Source organism: Muscardinus avellanarius (assembly GCF_963383645.1).
Source record: "Muscardinus avellanarius genome assembly, chromosome: 3".
In the NCBI taxonomy this organism is placed as follows: Eukaryota; Metazoa; Chordata; class Mammalia; order Rodentia; family Gliridae; genus Muscardinus; species Muscardinus avellanarius.
Genome location: NC_137788.1, coordinates 109,275,207 through 109,301,640, shown reverse-complemented (window position 1 = coordinate 109,301,640; position 26,434 = coordinate 109,275,207). Strand labels below are relative to the sequence as shown.

The 26,434-nt window shown below is 38.3% G+C and overlaps 1 protein-coding gene across 13 annotated transcripts in view; it reads right to left on the bottom strand.

Moving 5' to 3' along the window:
- PDE4DIP (phosphodiesterase 4D interacting protein) overlaps positions 1–26,434 on the bottom strand; it is a gene marked incomplete at both ends in the record, with an annotated part of 180,290 nt that overhangs the window by 51,889 nt on the left and 101,967 nt on the right. For all 13 annotated transcript variants that reach the window (XM_080692738.1, XM_080692727.1, XM_080692730.1 and 10 more), the window contains 8 exons: positions 2,162–2,250; positions 14,739–14,866; positions 16,682–16,794; positions 17,748–17,885; positions 18,150–18,266; positions 20,900–20,991; positions 25,347–25,428; positions 25,597–25,764. In XM_080692738.1, coding sequence (XP_080548864.1) covers positions 2,162–2,250; positions 14,739–14,866; positions 16,682–16,794; positions 17,748–17,885; positions 18,150–18,266; positions 20,900–20,991; positions 25,347–25,428; positions 25,597–25,764 — 927 coding nt within the window. The remainder of the gene's footprint in view (positions 1–2,161; positions 2,251–14,738; positions 14,867–16,681; positions 16,795–17,747; positions 17,886–18,149; positions 18,267–20,899; positions 20,992–25,346; positions 25,429–25,596; positions 25,765–26,434) is intronic.

Below are 26,434 nucleotides of genomic sequence, written 5' to 3'. Positions count from 1 at the left end.
CTTGAGCTAAAAAGGGGGGTTGATGTCAAGATGAATTTTACTTTCAGGAATACAACAAAGAGAAGCTCAGAGATTAATATCAAGTACCCATTTCCCTGGAAACAAGCAAATAAAATTTTAAGAATCTGGACACCAAACAGTTATGACAAAGCAAGTTTATTTAATTGATAGCAAGAGAGTCACAACCTCAAACTCCAGGAAAGATAAACTAAGCATACACAGTTGATTTTACACAGTAAATTTTGTCCTATGCAAAGCTGGAGATTGGTTTTCCAGGTGATAGAAAGAAAAGTGATGCTTACCTAAGAGATTCTTCATCTAACTGGCATATTTTTTTTTATCATGAGTCAAGCCCTACTCCAAAAGTGTGTTAACTTATAATTATACTAAATATTATCCATGCCAAAGAATACAGCAAGCATTCTAATATGCCTTAATGTGAACGTTTACTCCAGGATTGAACTAACCTCAAAATAGGGTCTGGTCATATTCTTGATACTAGGCTTCAGGAAAGAAAGCTGAAGAATAAATGGCTTTACAAACCAGTTTGCCTACATCATTTTCACTACCAGAAACAGTTGTCTCCTATGTATTTATTCTGGAGTTGATCCTGTCCCACAGTTGTTATAACCACCTGCTGACATCACAATCTAGCTGTCTTAAGAGTGGACATCTGTTCATCCTACAGGATCTTTTCTCTCACCTGAGATCCCCAAGAAAATCAGAGAGCAAAGAGCATCTGTGCAGAGGGACAGTGATGCACACAAATATGGCCATTGGTGAGGACTCAGAAGAGCTGTTCAAGCAAAAAAAGGTGTAGCTGATTGATGCAAAAACTAAAGGAAGTGAAAATTGGCTAAGGTTAGAATAACAAAATGGAGATCTTGGGAGAAGGCAAACAAACTTCAGAGAATCTGAGACATCCCAGAAAACTACTCATGTCCTCCAGAACCAAAGACTGTACCACAGCCTATCAAATTTAGGAACTGCTCACTTAGGCTCTTCTTACTGTTTTTTTTTTTTTTTTTTTGGGTAGTACTGGGGTTCCTGGAAGCCCTTCTTCCTCCGGGCTACACTCCCAGACCTATTTTATATTTTTGAAACAGGGTCTCTTACGCCAGCGCGGCTGGCTTCGAACCTGCGCGATCCTCCTGTCTCCGCCTCCCAAGCGTGGGGATTACAAGCGTGCGCCACCACGCCCGGCTACTGTTTTTTTTTTTTTTTAATGTTTCCTCTTATTCATATGCAGGAGACATACAGGGCAGACCTAGGAAACCTCATTTTCCCTACAGTTTTCCTGATATCTCTATGCAATCCATCACTGAGAAAACCCAATTATGTACTTTGCCTACAACAACTTAGAGTCATAGACGTGGTCCAGGTAGAAGATGCTACTGTTAAATGTCACTGGGCAAGATGGAGACTTAGGAGAGCCCCTGAATGCTGTGGATCACTAGGTGTGACTTGATCCCTGAGGAACATTTTCTCTGTGACTTGAGAACATGTTGGTGACACTTCCTCAGATGGTGGACGAGAGCAGCAGTTGAGCCTGGGTGACCAAGGAATGAGGCTACACAGTGGCTCACTGTTGAAGTACTACCTGCAGGCCATTGGCTTAGTCACAGCCTGGGTAGTTCGTCATCTTGCACAGCTACACTCTCTTCAGTATAATGATATTTCATGGGAAATATTCTTGCTTTGGAGACATCTCAATCCTCTTGGAGTTTCTCAAATGGTATTACTCCCAGGCAGGTCCTAGGCCCCACCACCTCCCCCAAGCAACCCTTCAATCTCTTCCTGTCTTCTGTGCTGTGTCTCAGTGATAAAGGCCCCAGAGTGAAAGCATCCATTCTCTTGTAAGTAAAAATTCTTCTGAAGCTATAGCTACAGATGGCAAACAGAGACAAAAGTGGGTAGGAAGGGCCAGGAAGCCAAAAGAAGAAATAGAAGCAGTCAAAACCAAAGGGGGGTTAGAACAAAAAACAGAATGAGGATATGGGTTAGAGGCAGCAAGGATGCTCGGGGAGAATGGGAAGCAGGCAGGGAGGTAGATTGTGCAGTCTTCTCATTCCAGGTGCACAGAAGCTGCAGGAGACCATCAGATCCCAGGAGGGCTGCATGCCTCCCACCCTGGGTGCCCTGGAACCTGGCCCTGACTTACATGCTGGTGGCTGCCCTGTGCAGCCTCCTCCTCAATACTGTCAGTGAACTCAGTGCTTGCGTCTTCAGTGTCATCCCCTGCAGCTGTACCTGGAAGTAAGTCCAGAAGAGAAAGGTGATTCCCTCCACAGATGGCTTCCAGACAGCAGGTAAAATTACAGTCTTCGCCTCAGCCTCTTATCCCTCCCTTTCCCCATTTGTATGGCACCCTAGCCATCCAGGAAGGCAGAACAAAACCTTCTTCTTATATCAGAAATACCTCCTTATTAATACTCAAAAAAGAACCTGGGTTCTGCCTGCACTGTGAATCTACACCTAAAAAGTTCACTGACATGACAGAGTGGTTACCCTCTCACCTACTTAAAGAACACCCAAGTCATTCCTCTTCCTATGTAACAATTTTCTCTTCAGTAACCTCTTCCATACCAATGGATACTGAGAGAGCCCCTCAACTCCTGGGTTCAGGGCAGCCCTGGTCTTCCCCACTGTTGGGATCATTCGCATAAGGTAACAATGTCTGAGCATCTCCCCTCTAGGGGTCCTGTGTCCTACAGACCTTCAGGTCTAGTCCAGATGTGAGGCACGGAATGGTTAAGGAGTGTCCTAATTCCTTCCTCCAAACTCTCCTCCTCCCTGGCTCTCTCAAACTTATTTTCAATGACAGCATCCTTCACCTGAAGGGCTTTTTGCATGGCTTTGTTCAAATGGGGCTTAATCACTCCTTCCCTTCTGCAAAGATAGACACAATCACTCAGACATCTACAGCCTGCTCAAAGGGACAAATCGCTGCAGTTAGTGGCCTGGGCAAAAGTCTAGGGCAGTGCTGACCAAGAGAATTTTGTTTGATGATGGCAGCATTCCGTGTCCCTGCTTCCCAATACAGCAGACACTGGTCACATGTGGCTTTTAAGCACTTATAATGTGGCTGGTGTGACTCAGGAACTGAATTTATTTATTTAAGTTAATTTATGTTTAAATAGCCACATGTAGCTAGTGCTACTATATTGAACAGATCTAGGGCATTTCCTCTTTCACAGTGGTTAGAATAAAAAGGCAGTTCATATAATTTTAGAATAACCATGGCCCAAATTATTGGTTTTTCCCTCAAATTGCCAAAGAACATCCATGGTGATACTCTTCATATCTTACAAAACCAGCTTAAGTTAGAGAATCTCAATTGAGATCTAGTTCTCATCCCAGCCTCAGGCAACCAACCAGTTAAAATCGACTTCTCCCCACTGAGTAACCTGAGTCTCAAAGAGATTAGGTGGGTTGTCCACTATTATACAGCTAGCCTTGGCAAGAGCTGGACTAGAGAGTGTCTGTACTCACAGGAACTATTTATTATTTCTTCTGGTGACAAATCAGACCTTCCTTTGTTTCTTCCTCCAAGATCAAGACCTAAGTTCAGACATCCATGAATGAGCATTTGCTGCCAGAGTGGTTACCACTGACCTATTTCAAGACCTAAATTATTCCCCATCCTGCAGATGAGCTGAGTGGAAGCCAGTTGTATTTGCATCCCATTGATTGGACAATTGCAAGTTCATAGAGGCTCAGGCTGACCTCATCAAGGTACTCTGGTAAGCACACTTAAGGTAAAAGTGCAAACTCCCCAATTTGCATCAGGAAGACTGTGTTAACTTTGGACCAAGCCAGGATCCTACTTAGTAAAGCCCTCGACAAGGAGGAACCTCTACCACTCTGCAGCTTTAGATATCCATGGCTGACAGGGTACAGAGGAATAGACCCTATTCGTTAGATGCTTTGGAAGCTCACTAAACCCAGGATGCTAATTCACCTGAGAACACCCATATCATATTATGCTTACTTTGGAAAATCTTTCCCTGTACAATGGTAGCGATCACAATCTTTTCTTTTTCCCCTACAAAGAAAATGATTTGTCCCGCTTGGTGATAGATTAAGAAGACATGCTTTGAACACTGTTTTCCTTTTAAGCACCGAGCTCAAGAAATGATCCTGTCGCTCAAGAAAGCTCAGCTTTATGAGCACAGGATCCTGATCTCTGTACCATTCATGTGAGCCCAAGCCACATGCACGGCCCAGATGACTCCTGTGCCAGCGTCCTTGAGTAAATCAGAGGGGGACTGGAAAAAGACGGTCACTGGTTTTGGTTTTTATCTAATACTTTCTGCCCTCCACTTATCCTTGTGGGCCTTTCTGATACCACATCTGCATTTCTAGATAACGCACCCTCTTTAGTTCACTGGGGGCAAGGCAGATGACTTGGTTTTTTGCTACATCAGGAATTAAATGAACATAAACAAAGACTGCCCATCTCACCCCAATACTCTACTACATAGGGGCTTTTTTCCCCCCTTTTCCCTCCCCACAGTTAGTTCACAATCTACCATACTTTTTTTTTATGGCAGCTTTAAGATTGCTCAGATTTTTACCAACTTGAATTAGAATGCCAAAAACTTTGTTTCACATTTGAAGGTAGAATAAAGCTGAAAAAAATTTTATAGAAAATATGGGAATAAAGACAGGCATGGTGGCACATACCTGTATAACAGTACTGGGGAGGCTGAGACTAGAAGATTGTAGGTTCAAGGCCAGCCTCAGCAACTTAGCAAGACCCTCAGCAACTTAGTGACACCCTATTTCAAAATTAAAAGGGCTATAGGTGTAACTTGGAATATGAATACCTCTAGGATCAAGCCAAGAAGGGGTGGTTAAGGAAAGATGAGTGAGATATCTCACACAGGTCTTACATATAAGCATGTTAGACATCCCTCTTTCTGTTGCCATTTTCTATTGTGTGTATGGTACTATGGATATAACTCAGGGGTGTTCTACCTCTAAGATACACTCCTTGCCCTATTTTTATTTTGAAAATGGGTCTAAGTTACTGAGAGTCTCATTAAGTTGTTGAGGCTGGCTTCACACTTGTGACCCTCCAGTCTCAGCCTCCCAAGTACTAGGATTACAGGTACAGGTACACACCTGGTACCATTTCACTTTTAAATGAATTAAATATAAGATAACTCTTTGTAGAGAGCTGCCTTTCCTAAGCTTTATGAGGAAACAAAAGACTACCTTCTGAACTATCTTGAAATACCTTAAATGTCTAACTTAAAGGAAAAGTACTAAAACTACTGCTTAATTTTGATAGCATATAAAACAAAATTATTCTGTGACCGTGAGGTTTTCTGAAAGCTATGAATTTGTTCATTCCCAGTTAATTTCTCCAAGATTAAGTTTTACATGTTAGCATGTAAACATGACTGAAATTTTAGTAAACATTTTTATTTGAGGCTTTAAAGGGGATTCTCAAGTGTGGTTCTTGGAAATTTCTAGGCTCTCAGCCACACGCACAAATAGATTTAATACAAAATGCCCATCATTTAGGTTAAGAAAATTCTTTTTTTCTTTAAACTTTCCTGCTATCACCATTTTATTTATTAGTGCATATCATACACATAATTGGTTTCATTGTAGTATATTAGTACATACATATAAAACAAATGATCAATTTCACCCCCAATCCTCCATTTACCATTCCCTCCCACCTCCTCCTGACAACCTTCCTCTAAGGATCTCCCATTTACATTTCATTTTCTTTTTTTTTTTTTTTTTTTTGTGGGTCTGGGGGTGGAACCCAGGGGCATTGACCTCCAAGCCACACCTCCTGCCCTATTTTTTATTCTTTATTTTGAAGCCGGGTCTCTCTGAGTTGCAGAGGGCCTCACTAAGTAGCTGAGGCTGTCCGCGAACCGTGATCCTCAGGTCTCAGCCTCCCAAATGCTGGGATTACAAGCGTGAGCCACCATGCCCGGCTACATTTCTTTTTCTTTTAAAAAAATTATCTTTTAACCAGTTATCTGGTTCTACAAATAGAAATAAAATAATCCTCTAAAATACAACATGATAAAATCCTTGGGTGACAATGTAAAACCTGTGCAAATATATTCTTATCACTGATATCACTTTCATAGAATTTTTAAAACTGAAGATGGCACAATGGTTAAGAATTTGGACTCCGAGCCAGACTGCCTAGATTTGGACCCTGTACTTGTCCCTGATTATGTGACTTTAGGTAAGTCACAACCTTTCCATAACTCAGACCCTCATTTATTATTTAGTGCTTTTAGTATTATCCTCTCCATACAGTTGTTGTAAGTTTTGAGGAGCCTGCTGATTTCAAAGGGCCTAGAACAGTGCTTGGCACACAGTGTGTCCCCAAGAAGTCTTATCCTTAAACTGCATTATTGTTTTATCATTGTTGTTAATGAACTGAATGGCTCCGTAGGCTGACACATTGAGGCCTGAAAAAGCAAAGGCCAGAGAACCTAAACACAGTTCACAGAGGGACATTTCAGATCTGATGTTATGAAATGGATGATCTTCATTGATTCTACCTGCATTTCTTTTCCTCAGCAAGAGAAAATAACACTTTCTGCTCTTTTGACCTCACAGGACAATAAAAAATGCAGAGATGTCCATGAATAGGATGAACTCTTTTGAAAAGGTGCCATAAAGAGGATTCATCAGCATTAAATTATAAACTCCTTGAAATGCCACCATGCATGAAGCTTTCTTTATAGGGAAATTTGTGAAATTTTACTTCTTAGAGCAAGTCCACACTGGGTGGATTGAGGCCATTCCCTACAAATTCTACTCCTTAATCATTATTTCCCCTTTAAGTCATTTTTACGGGACCAACAGGAAAATGGTAATACTTTCTTACAACATAGCAGGTGTATTACTTGACTCATTCTGAAAGGGGATTTGGTAAGAGGTAAACCTTCCCAACACGCCTCTGCTATGCCCAGTGCTCTTTCCCCCCGTGTCAGGTTTTTGTGCCAGGTCCCATCCAGCTCATCATACATCACACTTTCACTCCTTGGCATTCTATATGCTCTTTAACAGAACGCTCACCTTTAAGTTCATGAGCCAACGACTACTGGCTTATGATACTACTTAAAAGAATCAAAAAGCAGGGGTTCTCCTACCAAACTGCAATTTCACCTTCATCCAGTCTTCTTGGGACCCTGAAAATACTTCACACTTCTATGTAGTCTTCCATAGCTTTTGCAGAGAAATAAAATCCTTTATCTAAACAGATGCTGATCTTTAGAAATACTGTGTTTTGTTCTTATTTTTTGTGATGTTGGGGTTAGAACCCAGGGGCATTCTACCTCTGAGCTACAACCTTAGCACTATTTTATTTTTTATTTTGAAACAAGGGCCTAAGTTGCTGGAGCTTGTCTTGAACCTGCCATCCTACTGTGTCAGCCTCCTAGGTCCTGAGATGATCAGAGTGTGCCACCACACCAACCTATCTACAAATTTAACATCTCTCAAGCAACTCAGAGGGCACTTCAGCCTGCCCATTATTCAGAATACAGCTGTTTTAAAATAATCCAAATCACTTTTCAGGAGATGAAATCGCAATAGGATTCTGAAGAGTTTCTACTTTCTCAAAAGAGTATTCAATAAATTATCAGTAGAGTGATGAGGACATAGAATTAGGGCTGTCCTGGGCAGACCAGAAGATATGCCACTTGCCAGGCGTGGTGGTGCATGCTTGCAATCCCAGTGCTTGGGAGGCTGAGACAGGAGAATCACCGGTTCTCAGCCAGCCTCAGCTACTTAGGGAGTCCCTCTGCAACTTAGTGAGACCTATTTCAAAATAAAGAATAAAATAGAGCTGGGGGTGTAGCTCAGAGGTAGGATGCCCCTGGGTTCAATCCCCGGTACCACAAAAAAAAAAAAAAAAAGCAAAAAAAAAAAAAAGATATGCCATTCTACTTAGTATTCTGTAATGCCAAGGAACTCTTCCTGCTATGGTATCTTTTCCTCAAAGAGCACTGGCTTTTCTAGGAACATTTAAAAAGAAGGTGCCACCCGCCATAACAATTATATCCTTAGATCTGTCCAGCGTTCTCCTCCTCTCTTTCAGCAAAGAGGGCAAAAAAGTATTTTTAAGGTAAAGTAGCCCATTTCACTTTTCTGTATGCTGGGCATTAAACTCCAGGACATCCTACTTTCAAGCTATACCACTAACCCAATTTTAATTATTTTGAAACAGGGTCTTACTAAATTGCTGAGAGCCTGGCTAAGTTGTTGAGGCTGGCCTCAAACCTGCAGTTCTCCTGTCTTAGTCCTCCATGTACTGGAATTACAGGTGTGTGTCATGCCTGACTGGAATGCTGTTTCTTTAGTCTCGCTTCTTTAGAAGAAAAACTCAAATTTTTTCTTCCTCTCTTTAGTTAAATAAATGCTCATTCCATGGAGCCTTACTTTGACTTGGAATTTTAGCAAAATGACCTCCTATAGGATTGATTCTCCTATAAAGGAAAAGATTTGAGTGTCGTATTTTGTTTTTTTCAGAAATCTTTTAAGAATGAACCAAATAGTTTCTGTTGATCTATGATGTTTTTATTGGATCAGGAACAGTTTATCTGTGTGTCTCAACTAAAGTAAACTGAAATTCACACACTTATATATAGGAAGCACTCTCTTACTTCATCACACATATTAACACAGTTTATCAGCGCAGTACTACGAAGAAATAAACTTTCAAAAAAAATACAACATAACTTGGTAGGAAAAATCCTGAAAATAATTTAATGTCACATTTCTGATTATTAAATATGTTGCTCATCTGAAGTTGTCATGAATCACTTCAATTTGTTTTGGTCCTGGATTGAATCCAGAGGTATTCCACCTCTACACCCTAGCGGTTTTCTTTTGAAATAGGGTCTTTCTAGGTTCCTGAGGGTCTCAATAATTTGTTGAGGCTGGTTTTGAACCTGTGATCCTTTTGTCTCAATCTCCCAAGTACTGGGATTACAGGTATGTGCCACCACACCCAGAAAATCGCTTCAATTTTAAGCCCATAAAATTTTAAGTGATCAAAGCAAGTAAAATTGCTTTTATTATCAAACTAGGTAATACTTCATGGATATATCTGGGAATTCATGGTTTATAAAACACACTTGTATATACAGGGCCTCTAACGTTTATAGATTAAGAAATATCCTAGAGCAATGATTTTGATATACTGAATACCCACGTCATATACTAAGAGCAAATCTATGAGGATTTCTTACACAATGAGGAACTCTTTGAGGGAATAAGGAAGTTGATTTGGTTCACATACTTAGTCCTGCTCTTCATGTTATTTTATATCAAACATGATCTGATGTTGCTGAACTTTCTATTTAGCTTTAGTAAAAGGAAAACAGTATAATAAAAATGTTTATTTCTGGAATTTGACTAAACAAAAAGGAAAAAGTAACACAAAAACATATCACTTTGTGTTATTATTCACATTTGAAATCTGTTTAGTTTATCCTCAGTTTTACAGTTTTGTATTCCCCTCCTATTTCCCATTCTCTATTGTTGTAAGTGATAACACTAATTTTTTATTTAGGAAAATCATCTTGGCTCTTGTGATTATTTAGAAAGAAGTTGAAGACTTACCTGTCAATACTCAAGACTACACAAAAGCAACATACTTGTTTTCTGATCATAATAGAATGTTTTAATAAAGCTATTGTTGCAAATGGTGAGGAAGTGGCTTAAATCTGTGTTTCCAAATGCACAGAACTCAAACTATTTATCCTACAGAAATCGCTCCAATATATTACCCATTTGCTCTATTATTATTACTATTATTATTATTATTGGTTGCTATATACAAGCTCCCTATTTTTATCTATTTTCTCTAGAGTACAAATGGTTTTATACTACCAAAAGTTTTCTGAGATTGATCCAAGATAAATGAGAAAATACATGCTTTGCCTCTCATAGCATGATAGTGTTTGGAAAAAAAAAAACTTCATTTATTCTACCTCTCATATAATTTCCTCAAGGAAAGATGGAAAAACAGACTTTAAGTATGTGGGTTACTAATTTTTTCTAGTTTGACAGGAAGTTTGTTACTTTCCTTGCAGAATACTGGCTGTAGACCTGTCATAACTATCTGGGGCTAGATACTACTGAAGAGGCAATGTGTGTTTTTTCAGGAATCTCAAATCTGAAGATTCTATGACTCTTTCATACAAACAGACCATGAAATCAGAAAATAATGATTTTACCCAATCAGGATCTAGAGTTTCGAACTAACTTAAGATAAACAAAAATATTAAAGTGGCTCTAAGATTTAAAGTCCGAAGGAAAATAACTTTAAATAGACCAGTCAATCTTTACTTCTCAAATAAAGATTTTGATGTAATGTGATCTATTGCTCCTTCCCGTAATCAGAAAATTCCAGATCCAAGCCGGGCGTGGTGGCGCACACTTGTAATCCCCGTGCTTGGGAGGCTGAGACAGGAGGATCGCACAGGTTCGAAGCCAGCCTCAGCTACTTAGTGAGGTTTTCAGCAACTTAGTGAGACCCTGTTTCCAAATAAAATATACAAAAGGTCTGGGAGTATAGCCCGGAGGTAGAAAGCCTCTGGGTTCCACCCCCAGTACCACAAAAAAAAAAAAAAAAAGAAAATTCCAGATCCAACTCAAAGCTCAAACTTTGAGAACTGAAATTAATTTTCTTGAACTGTCTGTCGGAAGCTATAACTTTGAACAACCTAGTTACTGAGTTAAAAGCACAAAAGCCTGGCGTGGGGTGCACACTTGTGATCCCAGCATTTGGGAGACTGAGACCGGAGGATCGCAGTTCGCCGACAGCCTCAGCTATTTAGTGAAGCCCTCCGCAACTCAGTGAGACTCTGTTTCAAAAATAAAGAATAAAAAATTGGACAGGGGGTGTAGCTCGGAGGTCAAATAACTCTGGGTTCCATGCACAGACCCACACAAAAAAAGCACAAATAAAAATAAAAGTGGTAAGTCTCTTCTACATCTCTGCCATAGAAGTCACTTACACATAAACTGTCTTGAGGAGAACATACAGAAGAACTTTCTAAGGAAGCTACTACTTCTTGTGGCCAGGACTCTAGGCAGATTAAGATTTTCTTGGTCCTTAATAGATTTTTACTATATATACTGTAATATAGGAAATCTTTTCAAAACATAAACAAGGAAAAATGTACTTTCCCTAAGAATCAGAGGTAGTAAAAATACTGTTGATGTCTACATCTGAATAAAGAGAATCCATGGAGGAGGATAGGCAGGGATAGCAGTATACCTAGAAGGTAAAAGGCAGACATATTTACAGAGCCCAATCACTCCTTCCCAGAAGTTATAACTTGGCTAAATAGTTTTTATATTGCATATGTGTGTTACTCGGGATTGAACCCCTATGAGCTATACTCCAGCCCTGCCCCCCCCCCCTTTTTTTGAAACAGAGTTTTGGTAAATTACTGAAGGCCTGGCTAAGTGCTCAGGCTGGCTCTGACCTGTGATACTCCTATCTCAGCCTCCTAAATACTGGGATTACAGGCATGTGCCACTGTGCCTGGCTGGCTAGTTAAAAAAAGAACAATGTAGCTCAGTAGTAAAGTAGCTTCTCTTGCAAGTGCAATGTCCTGGGTATGATCCCATGTAACAAAAAAGACCAAAAAAAAAAAAAAAAAAAAAGTAAAGCTTAAAAAGAAAGGGCAAATGTTGACTTATACTAGGCTCTAACAATGATCAGATTTCAATAATATAATAAACCTGCAATAGTAGGTCTGTAGTTCAGACCTACTATTATAGTTCAGTAGTTCTGAAAAGTGGTAGCATACTTTTCAATTTTAAAATTAAAGTTCTGGATTTAATTCCCAGCACTAACAAAGTTAAACAAAACAAAACAAAACAAAAACTGCAATAGGAAAGAGTTTAGAGAAAGTATCCTTCATAAGATTTCTATTTCACTCATTAAATAAATCTGAAGAGGTCCTTTTAACTCTGTAATCCTAAAAGCTATACACAGATGTGTCTGACCCCTTACAACCATTACTCTGTGCATTTGTTGTTATTCAAAAGAAAATGTGGAACAAAGTCTAGTCATACAGATTTTTTCTAAATTTAAGTTCTATGTTTCCAATTAAGCATGGCCTAAGTAAAAATTTACTTTATTATTTTTCTTTCAGGATTTTTTATTCAAGCACAAATACATGATGTTTTATCTAAAATGATTGTAATGTTGAAAAATGCTTGACAGAGATAGAATAATTCAAAGAGAGTCTGTGCTCCTTAAGAGAGAATGGAAGCATATCATATTAAAATAATAATAAAAATAATGCAGCCAATCACAGCATTATCTGTGAGTTAAAAAAATTTATCAGAATTGTATTCTCTAATCATTAAATACCAAAGTATCACATAAAATTGTTAGGACCAGAAAGCTTTTCCAGGTGACACTGTAAGCTTCATCCCAGCTATCAAGACCAGAAAGTATCAGAATTTAGTCACATTTATAGTATCAAAAAACAAACATTTTTTATCCTTCTATCAAACTACTCTTGTCAAAGCTTGAAAAAGCAATAATTATTAAAATAAATTACTATATCACCATAAGCCATTAGAACCCACGAATCACTCATGGCTAAGGGCAGACATAAAAAGCTTCCTTGGTCTATTAGTAAAATTAAAACATTTCCTAAATACCTTACCATAATTACACGACAGAGTGTCCTTGATGGGTTAACATTTCCACAGCTAAACTCCATTACCCCCCTCTTTACTTATGGAAGTTACATAAAGTTTTGTGTAGGGAAATATCTCTTAAAATGGGGATACAAAGAAAACTGGATGGTTCTGCTTATACATTTAATCTCTTTCCTATTAAGTGACTCTTTTTTTCCTCAAAAGTCCATTAAAACTGGAATGGCATACCTATTAAAAGGAAGGCTTATGACTACTAATCTTTGCAGAGTACTTAAGAAATGTATCATGTAAAAAACAAGGTAGCCGGGCATGGTGGTGCATGCTTGTAATCTCCACACTTGGGAGGCAGAGACAGGAGAATCGCACAGGTTTCCAAATAGGTCTGGGAGTATAGTCCAGAGGTAGAAGGGTTCCATCCCCAGTACCACCAAAATAAAAAATAAAAAATTAAAAATTAAAAAAAAACAAGGTAAAAGAAAAATCATTGTGCCATACCTGGCTTAGAAAAGGAACTCAGATACATTAAGGGTACAAGAAAGCCTGAATTCCTCCTCCTTTCATTCCATGTTTAAAGTAACTGAAAAATCTCCGTTTCCAATATAGAAAACATTTATCCACAGAAACCAGAAACCTTGTGGTACTGATCCCATAGTAATCTTGGTCACTTTTCATGTTCCTGACATTTTAAGACACCAGAAGTACAATCTCCAGTGCCCTTCTCTCACACCCGACACACCAAGACAATGACTGAAATCTAGGGACACAGATCTGTCGCATTTCACTCTGCACTATCCAAGCACTTGAAAGCTGAAAGCCTGCTGCTGGCTTTACTATGGAGATGACATGTATACATGCTAAATCGTAAAAAATAAAGGGCTCTGACTACCTACTGCCACTACCATATAGAAATACAGAAATTATCTCTGACTATGAGTTGACTAAAATCAGGTGAAATACTGATTTTAAACAGGGATGTTACACGGGCAATTATCTATGTACACAAAGAATTCTGACTATGGAAGACCTGTCTTGAAGTCATGTTCTGACTAAATCACATGCTCTTGGCTTAAAGAAACTTAAAGGGAAGCCAGGTATGATGATGCATACCTATAATCCCAGTATTTGGGAAGCTGAGACAAGAGGATCTCAGGTTGGAGACCAGCCTCAGCAATCTAGTGGGACTCAGTGACCTAGTTTCAAAACAAAAAGTAAAAAGGACTGAGGGTATAGCTCAGAGGCAGAATACCCCTGGATCCAATCCCTAATAATAATAATAATGATAATAATAATAATAATAATAATAAGCAGGAGAGAAATCTCAAAGGATAAAGAAAAACATTTAAGTAGAATTTAATGTACGCCAACCTAATTAAACCTGTGTTATTCAAAAGTCAACTCTGAAACAGTTATTAGAAATATTAAAGTGTTTGCTTCAAACATTTTAATCGTTTTTACCTCTGCTCTTAACTTGGCCTAAGACTGCTCTCCTGATTCAATTATCTTTGATAAGGATTATGCCACTTTTGTAAAATCAGTCTTTAAATTTTCAATCTTTCTTCTCTCATCTTGAAATTTTTATTTTACTCTTTTGCTTTAAAAACACTCTTACTCAAAGAGCAGGCATTAATTGAATGGCAAAAATAATACACACACATGCATTTATGACATGATATGGAACATATGAAATGGATTGTGGACGTGAGGGAGGTATCAACTTTATTGGCCCATGGAAGGAATGAGGAATGAGAAGAAGGACCTAGGGAAAAGAAGGAATGTGCATGGAAAAACTAAAATCAAATGATTTAAAATGTGCAATTACACTTTGTAGCCTCTGCCACTTGATTGAGAAATAAGTACGTACAATGAGATAGGTAGGCTAGTATGAGTTTCACTTTGTTGCTATTGGTACCAGTTCTAGCATTAGAAAGTCATTGTTTAATTCTGCAACGTCACACTCTCTGGTTAGTGTAAACAAGGCTTTCCATCCTGGGCTGCAGTGTGAGCCGCCAGTGCTCAGAAGGCATGCTTTTGACGAACTCGCACACTTTCCAGTTCCCCACCTCCAATGGCGGCCAGGGTCTCCAGCCGGCTTAAGTGCTCTAGGCTTCTTCCAAGAACTTCTTCGAGCCGACTGCGCAGTACCTGGGCCCCTTCCAGTTCCACCTGTAGAGTTCGATCTCTCTCAGAGCTGATTAAACATGCCACATGGAAGGAAAATGGATTAGCCATCAGCTATAACAAGTCCACGTGTGATTCCAAAGATCCATCAATGCCCCCCAGGGTCATGAGACTTTCTAAAGTAAATGTTCCCCAGGACACAATAAGTAAATGTAGTTTTTGTTGTAGGAGGAGTGTTTGCTGCTGGTAGATTAGCAAGGCCTGCTCCTTTCTTCCAAGCTTGGGCCTTTGGGCTAGATTATGGGCCAGTGCCACAAAGTATAGTTCCTAGGACTCATCTCACACTCCTGTAGCCCGCAGAGAAATATTTTTTATTTGACTAACAGGAATTTTAGTTTCTAAAGAACTAAAGCCCAGGCAAAGCTATATGTAAAACTGAAGCAAAACTGAGGCAAGTAGGACTGCTTCCGAAGACATCTGCTTTCACACTGACAGTGGTCTGAAAAGGAATCCGGTCCACAAAGGCTTAAGATCCAGAGAGATTCTTTTAAAAGACAACACAAGCCAGGCATGGTGGTGCACATTTGTAATCCCAGCATTTGGGAGGCTGAGACAGGAGGATCGCAGTTCGCAGACAACCTCAGCTACTTAGTGCGGCCAGTACCAGGAAGAAAAAAAAAAAGACAACACAAGCAAGCGGTCCTCTGCTTTTATTTTCCTAAGGTAGAAAGAAAACACTTCTTTTTTTTTTTTTTTTTTTTTTTTTTTTTTTTTTGGTGGTACTGGGGTTCCTGGAAGCCCTTCTACCTCTGGGCTATACTCTCAGACCTATTTTATACTTTTTATTTGGAAACAGGGTCTCTTAAGCCAAAACCTCCCAAGCGCGAGGATTACAAGTGTGCGCCACCATGCCCGGCAGAAAACACTTTTAAAACCCAACAAAAGCCATGTATGGTGGTGCATGCTTGTAATCCCAGCATTTGGGAGGCTGAGACAGGAGGATTGCGGTTCACAGACAACCTCGGCTACTTAGTGAGGCCCTTTGCAACTCAGTGAGACCCTGTTTCAAAATAAAGAAAAGTATAGGGCTGAGGGTGCAAGCTCGGAGGTAGATAAACAAACAAACAAACAAACAAATAAACAAACAAACAAAATAGGGCTGGGGCTATAGATTGGAGGTAGAATGCCCCTGGGTTCTGTCCCTAGTACCGCAAATAGTAATAATAATAATAATCATCATCATCATCATAATAATAATTATGATGATGATGATGATGATGATGATGATGATGATTGTTTAGAAAAAACTAATAAGAAAATTAAAAATTGTGAAAGAGAAAAACAGGCTAGGAAAGTAAGCAAAATGAAGGGAATATAAAGTGAGCCAGAAAGATATAATACACATGACCCAAAATCAAGAGGTATAAAAAATATATTCATCATGATGATTATCAATGATTCTGGGGTGATATTAGCCATTACAATGAATATATTCCCTTTAATGCTATTCAATGATACTAAGTGAGTATCAGTGCCCTTTAGAGCCTTATGTTTATAATAGAAATGACTTTAACAGGACACAAAATAGAAAAAGAAAAGGGTTATACACTTAGTGCTTACTATATGCAAGGCACTGGCACTGTTTTAGATACCTAATCTACCTTCTTATTAATCATTCTTATAGCTATGTAAAATATACATTATTCCTGACTTAGGATTTAGACCCTAAGGCTCAGAGCCACCCACACAGCAAATGACAAAGTAGATAGCTTCTTTTTTCCTCCTTTTTGATATTATAAGCATTTGTACTTAATAAGGAAAAGAAGAAATAAATAGCATAAAAGAAATAAATTTTTTTTACAAAAAGAAAAAGTCACTCTCTTACCTCTCTGGATGGGCATGGAACTTCACCAGACTGCTGTAGAGTTGTCTCTCAGCTTGTAAGGCCTCATTGAGTCGACTCCGTTCATCTACTAGTCCTTCTAGCATCAGCAGCAACTAAGGAAAGAAGAGATAAGCCATGATATTAAAATAGCAAGGTGAAGCCTGAAGCCACAGTTACTTACTGCTGAGAGACCAAAATAACAACAGAAAAGGCATTAGCACATACCATGACTAAAAAAACTCAGTATCTTATTACTTATTTAAGCTTTCAGGAGTCCTTTACAGTTTTCAAATCAATGTCCCGTTCACTATCATTTTTATATCTTAATAGCTAAATTCAAATATGGATGCAAGACAGGAAAAAAAAAAGCCAAACACAAAGGAAAGAGGCTAAGAAAACAATGAAAGAGAGAAAGGATGGGCAAAAGGCAAGCGTATAATAGAACTTATTAGTTTTCGGTGCTCATTCATTCAATAAATATTTGTTGAGCACCTTCTATGTCACAGGCTCTGTTTCTAGTTCTAGGGAAAGCTTCCTATCTAGTAAGGAGAAAAGACACTCATCAACACACACCATCAAGACAATGAGCTATGATAACACAACCAGCAAGGATCTGTTGAAGCTAAAGTTAAAAGCCAGATGGGAGTGAGATGAGCAAAAGTGATGATGAGTAAAAGATGAGTTAAAGACAGAAATGGAGAATACAGGCAAGTAACTGGTTTTGAAAAGTTTGGCATCAAAAAGGTCAGACATGGTACAGTTGCTACAAAGGAACCTTGAGGTAGTAGCAGGGTTGTTTTAATTTTTTTCTTCCTTTTCTTTTTTGATTTGGGAGAAGGATCTGAACACGGTTGAATTCTGGTAGATGAGAAGGATTCAGTTAAGAGGGAAGTGACTTATATTTGAGAGTGAGGGTTAACTGACAATGTGTGTCCATACTGCTACTGACCATAGCGGGAAAATGTAGAGCATGGATTCTCCATGAAATAGCACCTACCCACCTCTGCTGGAGAAGTTAAAATGGACAGATTCTCCACTGTTAATGGCAAATAAAAAATAAAGTTACCTGTTGTCTTCGGTTTCCTGAAATTTCTTGATCCTGAGATTCTACTGAGGAAACTTTTTCCCGAAGAAGTAAAACTTCTTGGGTCAGGCGTTCCATAGCTGGTATGTCTTCAGGATCAACTAGCTGCATCTGCAGGTCCTAAAATTAAAAAAAAAAAAAGTATAGATATGAGAACAGCAGTAAAAAAAAAAAAAAAAAAAAAAAACCAAACCAAACCAAACCAAAAACTCCTCAGTGGAGGAGCAAGGGAATCAACGCTCTTCCAATAGTCTCCTATACTTTCGAGGGATACTGATAAACGCTGGTCAAGGGACTCAATGTATCCACATATTGTTTGAGGATGCCCCACTAGTATTCTGAGCTGCAAACATTTCCAGTGGTCTTTAAAAAGCTTAGAAAGACCTTTATGAGGTCTTCCTTTATCTGTATGTTCCTGGTCAGGGATTCCAGATCAGCAGCCTGAACCTGCAGCTCCTCCTCTTGCACAGCCATCATGGACTGCAGAGCCGAAAGTTCCATCTGGGAAGGGAAAGAACACTGAGGTGAGCAGTCAGAACTCACAACGTCTGTCTCATGTACATTTTAACAACAAGACAGACCTATGCCACATCAAGTCAGTATCAGCCAAAAATGCAGGAGAAAACTAGGACAAGAATAGAGCTCTACTCAATCAAATTAATAAATTGTGCAATGTGGTACCAAAGGATGTTTCATGGGAAGCCATACTCCACTTTAATTCATACTATAAGACACATCAAATTTGCTTAAAGTGATTATGAAACTAAAAAAATTGGGCATCCCTAGGCAAATGATGGCCAAGAAGACACAGAGTATTTCTTTATATAACTAACAAGTTAAACAACTATAAAATTAGAATGCCTCTATTTTACAAACCAAGTTAGCCCTGTCAGCTCTAAACTTTCAGTACTGTATTTTCCTTCCCTGTCACCAGAAGATGATTATGATATTAAAAATTATGATACTAACCATAGATACTAACACTTACTAGGCACTATGTCCCAAGTACATCATGAATCTTTTGCATATAGTTAGTCCTTTTAAGAAATCTAGTCATCTGGCTCCTGTGTATATTTTCTACTTCAATATATGTCCCACTACTCCTTCTTCATTGCTCTCTGGGAACAGAGACTTTTTCTAAGAACATTGGACTCTGTCTTGAAGCAGGGCATTTTTACTTGTTATTCCATCTGCCCTAGGAATGTCTCCTCTTGCTCAGGTCCCAGCTTATGCATCCTCTGCTCAGGGAAGCCTTCTTTGGCCACTCTGACTAAGGTGGTCCCTGTCTGTGTTACTTTCTATCATTTTCCTCTTATCACCTATCATAACTGAAATTATATTATACTCTAGCTATAATATTTTACATATACATAATTATGATAAATAATTATGTACTATATGTAGTATTTACAGTAGTTAATAACATAAACATTATAACTTATAATTTATGTTTCTCATCTATTTATCTTTCTGGTAGAAATCTATTATGTAGAGCCAGTGAGGAATCTTGTGGATTTTGCTCACTATCCCCAGCACTGGATTAGAGAAAGTACCCATATGTCTAACAAATAAATAAACAAGTGAAAAGTTAAGCAACAGTTAAATACCATTCATTCAAAAAACCCATCTGAGGTCATTATAATTTTGTAATTCTGAAAACAGAACGGAACCAAAAAGTAACATTACTCTCCATTTGGATATGTTAAAGCATAAGGTGGGTAAAAGTATGTGCTCCAGAACATGACTTCTTAAAACGTGTGTGGAGTCATAAAATACTTGAGCTGAAATCTTAGCTTTATTCTTGGTATGAAAAAAAGAGGAACAGTATGTAAAAATTAAAATGTCTGACACGAATAACCAGTTAATGGCTAAAGTAGAACCAAAAAAGGGGAAAGGAGCCAGGGGTTTAAACACTGGGCTTTTAAAATGCCACATGCTTTCATATCCTCGAAATGAACTGAGTCTGTTTGTAACACAAGTTTGTAAGAAAAAATATTATGTGAAACTTAGGAACTCATGACACTGACTGATCTTCTAAAATAGATGCCATAGCAACGTGGAAATTTTGAGTTTTAGTCTGTAACTCTATGCTGTAGCCCTAATGTTCCTACTATATAATAGGTGAACATGCAATGGGCTGTATAGGGAAAACGAGATCAGGGATTCCTGTAAGGCTGAGAGGACTCTTCTAAGAAAGAGTCAAAGCATAAGTTTCTACTCCAGAAAATAACTTCTTAGAAAGCATTTGCAGTTACAACACTTGATTTTAAATCTTAGCTTTGGCATTTACTAGTTATAAATAATTATGTTTAAAAAATTGGTGTTTCAGCTTTTTCATCTATAAAATAGGGCCAATGCCATCAATTTGGTATGGAGCTTTGAGTATTAGCACTAAGTGAAGAACCATGTACAGTGCATTGAGTACGATGAATACTAAGTAGGTTTTAGTGCTCATATTCTAATTGCTATTATTTAAGGTTCCTAAGTTCTAATTCCCTGGGTCTAATTACATAGCAATTTTTCTTCTCATAGGTATTTTACAATTACTTTATTCTACCTAACAACAGGTAGAGAAAACTTCATTGTTCCAATGCTTAAAAAGTTTTAGTGGTCCCTGCTGGGCATAGTGACACACGCATGTAATCCCCGCGCTTGGGAGGCGGAGACAGGAGGATCGCGCAGGTTCGAAGCCAGCCTCACTGGCTTAAGAGACCCTGTTTCGGCCGGGCGTGGTGGCGCACGCTTGTAATCCCTGCATTTGGGAGGCAGAGACAGGAGGATCGTGCAGGTTCTTAGCCAGGCTTAGGAGACCCTGTTTCCAAATAAAAATATATAAAAAAAAAAATAGGTCTGGGAGTGTAGCCCGGAGGTAGAAGAGTTTCCAGGAACCCCAGTACCACCAAAAAAAAAAAAAAAAAAAAAAAAAAAAAAAAAGTTTTAGTGGTCCCATTATAAAACAAGAGCATCTTATTGGATAATGTATTTATGAAATGATTTACATTTTTCTCTAAAAGGAAAAAAAAGCATACCTTGAATTTGACTCATATATACTTGGAGAATTGTTCTCTTTAAATATAAATTATTTTCAAAGAAAAAACAGAAATTTAGAAATTAGCCTTGATTAGAAAACTCACCTGACTTTCTCTTTCTTTTTTAGCCATTAGTTCAAGTTCTTCTTTGGCATTACTCAGTTCTTTCTCCAGCCCTGCAACTGTATCCAAGTCTCCTAAAAAGGACACACAGTGCTAGTTGCAATCACTAAATCTTGATAGGATATGATCTCTGCTGCCTCACTATATATATGCACAGGGGTCTTGTTTGCAAGCAACCTACATGATATAAAGAAAAGACTATAATATATTTGACTATAGTATATTTACACAATAGGCCACTAAATAAAAGAATGAGGAAAGTGTTTATAAACTTGCAAGGAGTGGTTTTAAAAATATGTTAAATAAAATAGGTTGATTCAAAAGAATACATCTATGGGAAAGGGGAGAAAATAACATATACATATACATCACATACAAACATAAGGTTCATCTGCTTATTTTTACAAAAATATATACAGGAAAGATAACCCAGAAATCAAGTTGGTTATCTTCCATGGATTAAGTAGAGAGAGGAGAAAAGGGATAGGAAAGTACATGAGACTTTTGAGTGTACCTTACATATGTGATTTTTTAAAACTGTGTTAATGTTTAATTGTATAAATTGACAAAAATGGGGGAGAAAAAGGCTAAAGTTGAATACTAACATAAATAACAACTCTACATAGCAAACAGATAATATTGCTATTATAAAGAAGATATTTTAAAAAATCCAAATAATTTTCATATTTAGTTCCTACACAGTCTCAGTGGGGAGATAAAGAGAATTGCAAATTAATTTTAAGCATTTTATCTAATAGATTTATTGTTGATAACAGTATTAATACAGCAATAGTACAACTATTTTTATGTGATATTGTATTATACAAATGTATAAATATTTTGCAATATATTGATGTTATAGGTAATCAGGGCTCTCAATGTTGGGAGAAAGGAGATATAAATACAAAATGAAAAAAAGAAAGAACCCATATTATTACATTGAAACTACAGGAACTGCTATCAAATCATCACATGCACATTCATGCACATACTTTTCTAAATAATTTATTGCTGCTTTCTTCATTTAAAAGAACCTAGAAGCTGGGCATGGTGGCGCACACTTGTAATCCCCATTTGGGAGGCGGAGATAAGAGGATCGCGCAGGTTTGAAGCCAGCCATGCTGGCTTACCTGTTTCCAAATAAAAGTATAAAATAGGTCTGGGAGTGTAGCCCGGAGGTAGAAGGGTTTCCAGGAACCCCAGTACCACCAAAATAAATAAATAAATAAATAAATAAATAAATAAATAAATAAATAAATAAATAAATAAGCAAGCCTAGAACCAAATGACATCATGTGGCAAAAAAATACACTTTGTGCCTAGACCCTAAGTTCTAAATGTCATCACCACCTAAGAAAACTAGGAAGCTAGCTTCTTGGGTTACTTGCTGGTTTCCAGAACTGAACTAAGGCAGTTAAGGTAAAAAGTTATCATAACATCTTATTGTGCCATAAACTAGGGACATTCTCAAAAACTGATAAAAAAAAATAAAAGGACAGAGGAAGAACTTGAATAGGCCCACACTGGCCAAATATGGGCTAATTTGAGCATCAAATGGATTAATAGCAGAGATATCACCATACTGTTAAAAAACACAACCCATACCAATTAAAAAAGCACGTGGGGTGAGGAAATAGGTGAACGATAGCTCTCCTTTAATAAAGAACACCAACTAAGAAATAGAGAAGACATTTTAAAAATAATAAATCATATTTTTAAACCACCAGCCTAAGAGCCGGTTCAGGCATGGCTCAAAGGATGCTAAAGTCACTGAGTGTTGGGAAACAGAACCGTCAATAACTCAAGATATCAACCAGCAGATTACTTATTAGTTACATAGGGAGAATCGAATCTTCACAGTGGAGAGATGTGGCAGGTACAGTACAACCTTCATGAAATAACTAAATTTAATATCACCAAGAAGGACACAAACTGATTAATATGCATTGATGTGATACACTGAGAAAGACAACACTGATAAGAGTGTTCTTGTCAAAAACATTTAACTTGTTCCTAACCAGAAGGAAGCAAATATTTAACTTGATCCTAACCATGAGAAAGACAACATTCACACAGTATTTTGGTCAAAAATGTTTAAATTGGCCGGGCGTGGTGGCGCACCCTTATAATCCCCGCGCTTGGGAGGCTGAGACAGGAGGATCGCACAGTTTTGAAGCCAGCCTCAGCTACTTAGTGAGGCTCTCAGCAAGTTAGTGAGACCTATTTCCAAATAAAGTATAAAATAGGTCTGGGAGTATAGTTCGGAGGTAGAAAAAGCCCGTTTCCATCCTCAGTACCACCAAAAAAAAAAAAAAAAAAAAAAAAAAAAATCCCAGAAAACGGTTCCAGATTAAAGGAAACTAAAGATAGATGACATCTAGGCAAAATGCATGACCCCTGGTGGGAAGCAATAGGAACTCTGAATATGAGCTGCATATTAAATACTAAGATTATATTAAGGTCAAATTTCCTGAGTTTGATAACTACCCTGTAGATATGTAAGATAATGTCCTTGTTCTTAGGAAATACTTAAGTACTTAAGAGATAAAGTTCCTTGATATCCATAGGAAATTTTTAGAAATCTTCCATGTTGTGCACATGGAAAGAAATAATACAAATGTGCCAAAATAATACCTGATGAGTCCTAAACTCTATTACCTTTGCCATTTTTCTGTAGGTTTGAAATTTCCAAAATAAAAAATTGAAAAAAAGAGATTTGTGTGTGTGTGTGTGTGTGTGTGCGTGTGTGTGTGTGTGTGTGTGTTCTGGGGATTGAACCCAGGGGCATTCTACCTCTGAGCTACACACAAAGCCTGATATTTTATTCTTTATTTTGAAACAAGGTCTCACTAAGTTGTGGAGGCCCTCATCAAGTACCTGAGGCTGGCCATGAACCTGGATCCTCCTGCCTCAGCCTTCCAAGTACTAGGATTACAAGCATGCACCACCCCACCTAGCTAATAAGTTTTTGTTTTGTTTTGGTTTTTGGGGTGGTACTGGGGTTCCTGGAAACCCTTCTACCTCAGGGCTATACGCCCAGACCTATTTTTTTTTAATTTTTATTTGGAAACAGGGTCTTTTAAGTCACCGCAGCTGGCTTCGAACCTGCGCGATGCTCCTGTCTCCACCTCCCAAGCATGGGATTACAAGCATGCACCACCACGCCCGGCAAATAAGTATGTTTTTTTTTTTTTTTAAAAAGCAAATTTAAAGCCAGGTATGATGACGCATGCTTGTAGTCCCAGTCTGAGCTGGGGGTATAGCTCAGAGGCAGAATGCCCCTAGGTTCAATCCCCAGTACTACACAAAAAAAAAGGGCAAATTTAAAGTTAAGCAAATCTAGAATTCTTCACTCTTTGGGTATAAAGTTTTCCTGTTAGAGAATAACAATTTGTGAGATTTTCCATGGAATTCTCTAATATTTTGCACTATGATATAGACAGAAACTTCCCGCATTCTTAGTGTCAACAAAAAAATTATAAGTCTATTCTCTAAGTCTATAACCTTTTTTTTTTATCACAGCATAATAATAAACCATTTTTACCACAGCACTATCATGACTACCTAATCATTACGAGTGCCTATATCTGGAACTGTCTGGGAAATATCTTCTTTAAATTTACCCTAAATACTAACTCTTTGCTCTGTGAAAGCAAAGATCCCAACCCAGGTATGTACTTGAGTTCTTTTCCCACCATGCATACAATTTGGTTGTCTTTATGGAGTTAAGGCCTATTCCTTGGATAAGGCTGAACTCTGTGAACAATTCAATGTACACTGCCTATGCCTTCCAACACTTTAACATGGGTGATGTCATGCTACTCTGAGTATGCCCGCCTTGAAAGACACTCAAAAGAAGGTGTCAGCCCCCTAGGTCCTGCTGTGCAGGTTTGGAAGCACTAACTCGCATTTCTGAATCAGTCCCTGCAAAGCTATCTCAAAAAGAAAATTGGGATGAAGTTTACCTGGGCAAAATTGTGAACCCAGAGCAAGAACCTCTAATCAACATAAGGGCAATTTGTGGAACTCATATGTTGCCAGCCTTTCAGGGGAACCCAAACCTATTCTATTGAGAAAAAACATCTGGGGGCCAGGTGTGATGGCACACACCTGTCATTCTGTTAATTGGGGGGTTCAGACAGGATGAGAGAAAGTTCAAGGCCAGCCTCAATAACTCAGCAAGGCCCTCTGTCACTTAGTGAGATCCTGCTTCAAAATAAAAATTGAAATAGGGCTAGGGGTGTAAATGAGGTAGAATATCCCTGGGTTCAGCTCCCAGTAAACACACACACACACACACACACACACACACACACACACACACACACACATAAAAAAAAAAAAAGAAAAAGGACAGTCTTGGCCAAATCTACTAATACAGGTAGGGAAAAACAAAAAGTCTCTTCATGAAACAAAATTTTATACTTACCTAATGTGGACCTGGGTATGCTGGCATCTTCTTTAGCAGTCAACAAGGTGCTATCATCTCTGGAGGGTATTTGCACTGAACCCTAAAAATTGCAAGAGGGGATTTAGGAAGATGGGGGAACTATCATTGCAATAATAAGACTTGCAGTATCCTCACACAATTCAGCATTCAAATTATTACATGTAGATAGCTGGGATGTAAGAAGGAAATGTACTAGTTATGAATATCTACATAAGCCTAGAGTTCTCACTTGATCAGTCTGCTCTCTGAGATGGGGGCTAATGGAAGAAACTTCAGCTTGTTGGTTAGAGATGAGTGCTTGGGCCATCATGAAGTCTTTGCCTCCTACATACTGGCGCAAGGCCTGTAATTCTGAATTTCTTTCCATTAGGGCTTGTACCATCTTCGCTGCAGCAGCCTGGTAAAAATAAATCATAAATGACATTAGAAAGATATTACAATAGAAATAAATAAAATCTGTTTTCAAGCACTAGTTCTTAAAAGCTGAGCAATTTTTAAAAGCCATGGGACCTGAAGAAAGTTTCCTTGCTTTCAGTTTATGAAGAAAACTATAGTCAAGTGAGTGGGAAGAAAGTCATTCACAAGTAGCTGGTTGTAGTGGGCATGCCTGTAATCCCAGCACTTGAGAGGCTGAGAAAGGAGGATCACAAGTTTGAAGCCAGCCTCAAAAACCTAGTGAGACTGTTTCAAAATAAGATATAAAAATGGCTGAGTTGTAGCTCAGTGTCAAGAGCTCCCCAGGGTTCAATCCCCAGTACTGCACACACACATATACACAAAGTCGTTCATATTCAGAATGTTGAAGAAAACGAAATATAACCTTTCACAAATAAGGAATCTAAAATAAGTTCTGTTAGAACTCTGAGGCCACAATATTATGACTCTGGTTCGAATGGGCATGACATGCCTTTCTTTACTCTATTTCTTCTGCCTGGATTGCTCTTTACCCAACACCTGACTGGTTTGCTCCCTTCAGGTCTGTGCCAAATGTCTCCTTATAAGATTGGCCTTCTATGCATATCCTATCTGAAATAGCAATTTCATGGGTCAAAAGGCATAAACATTCA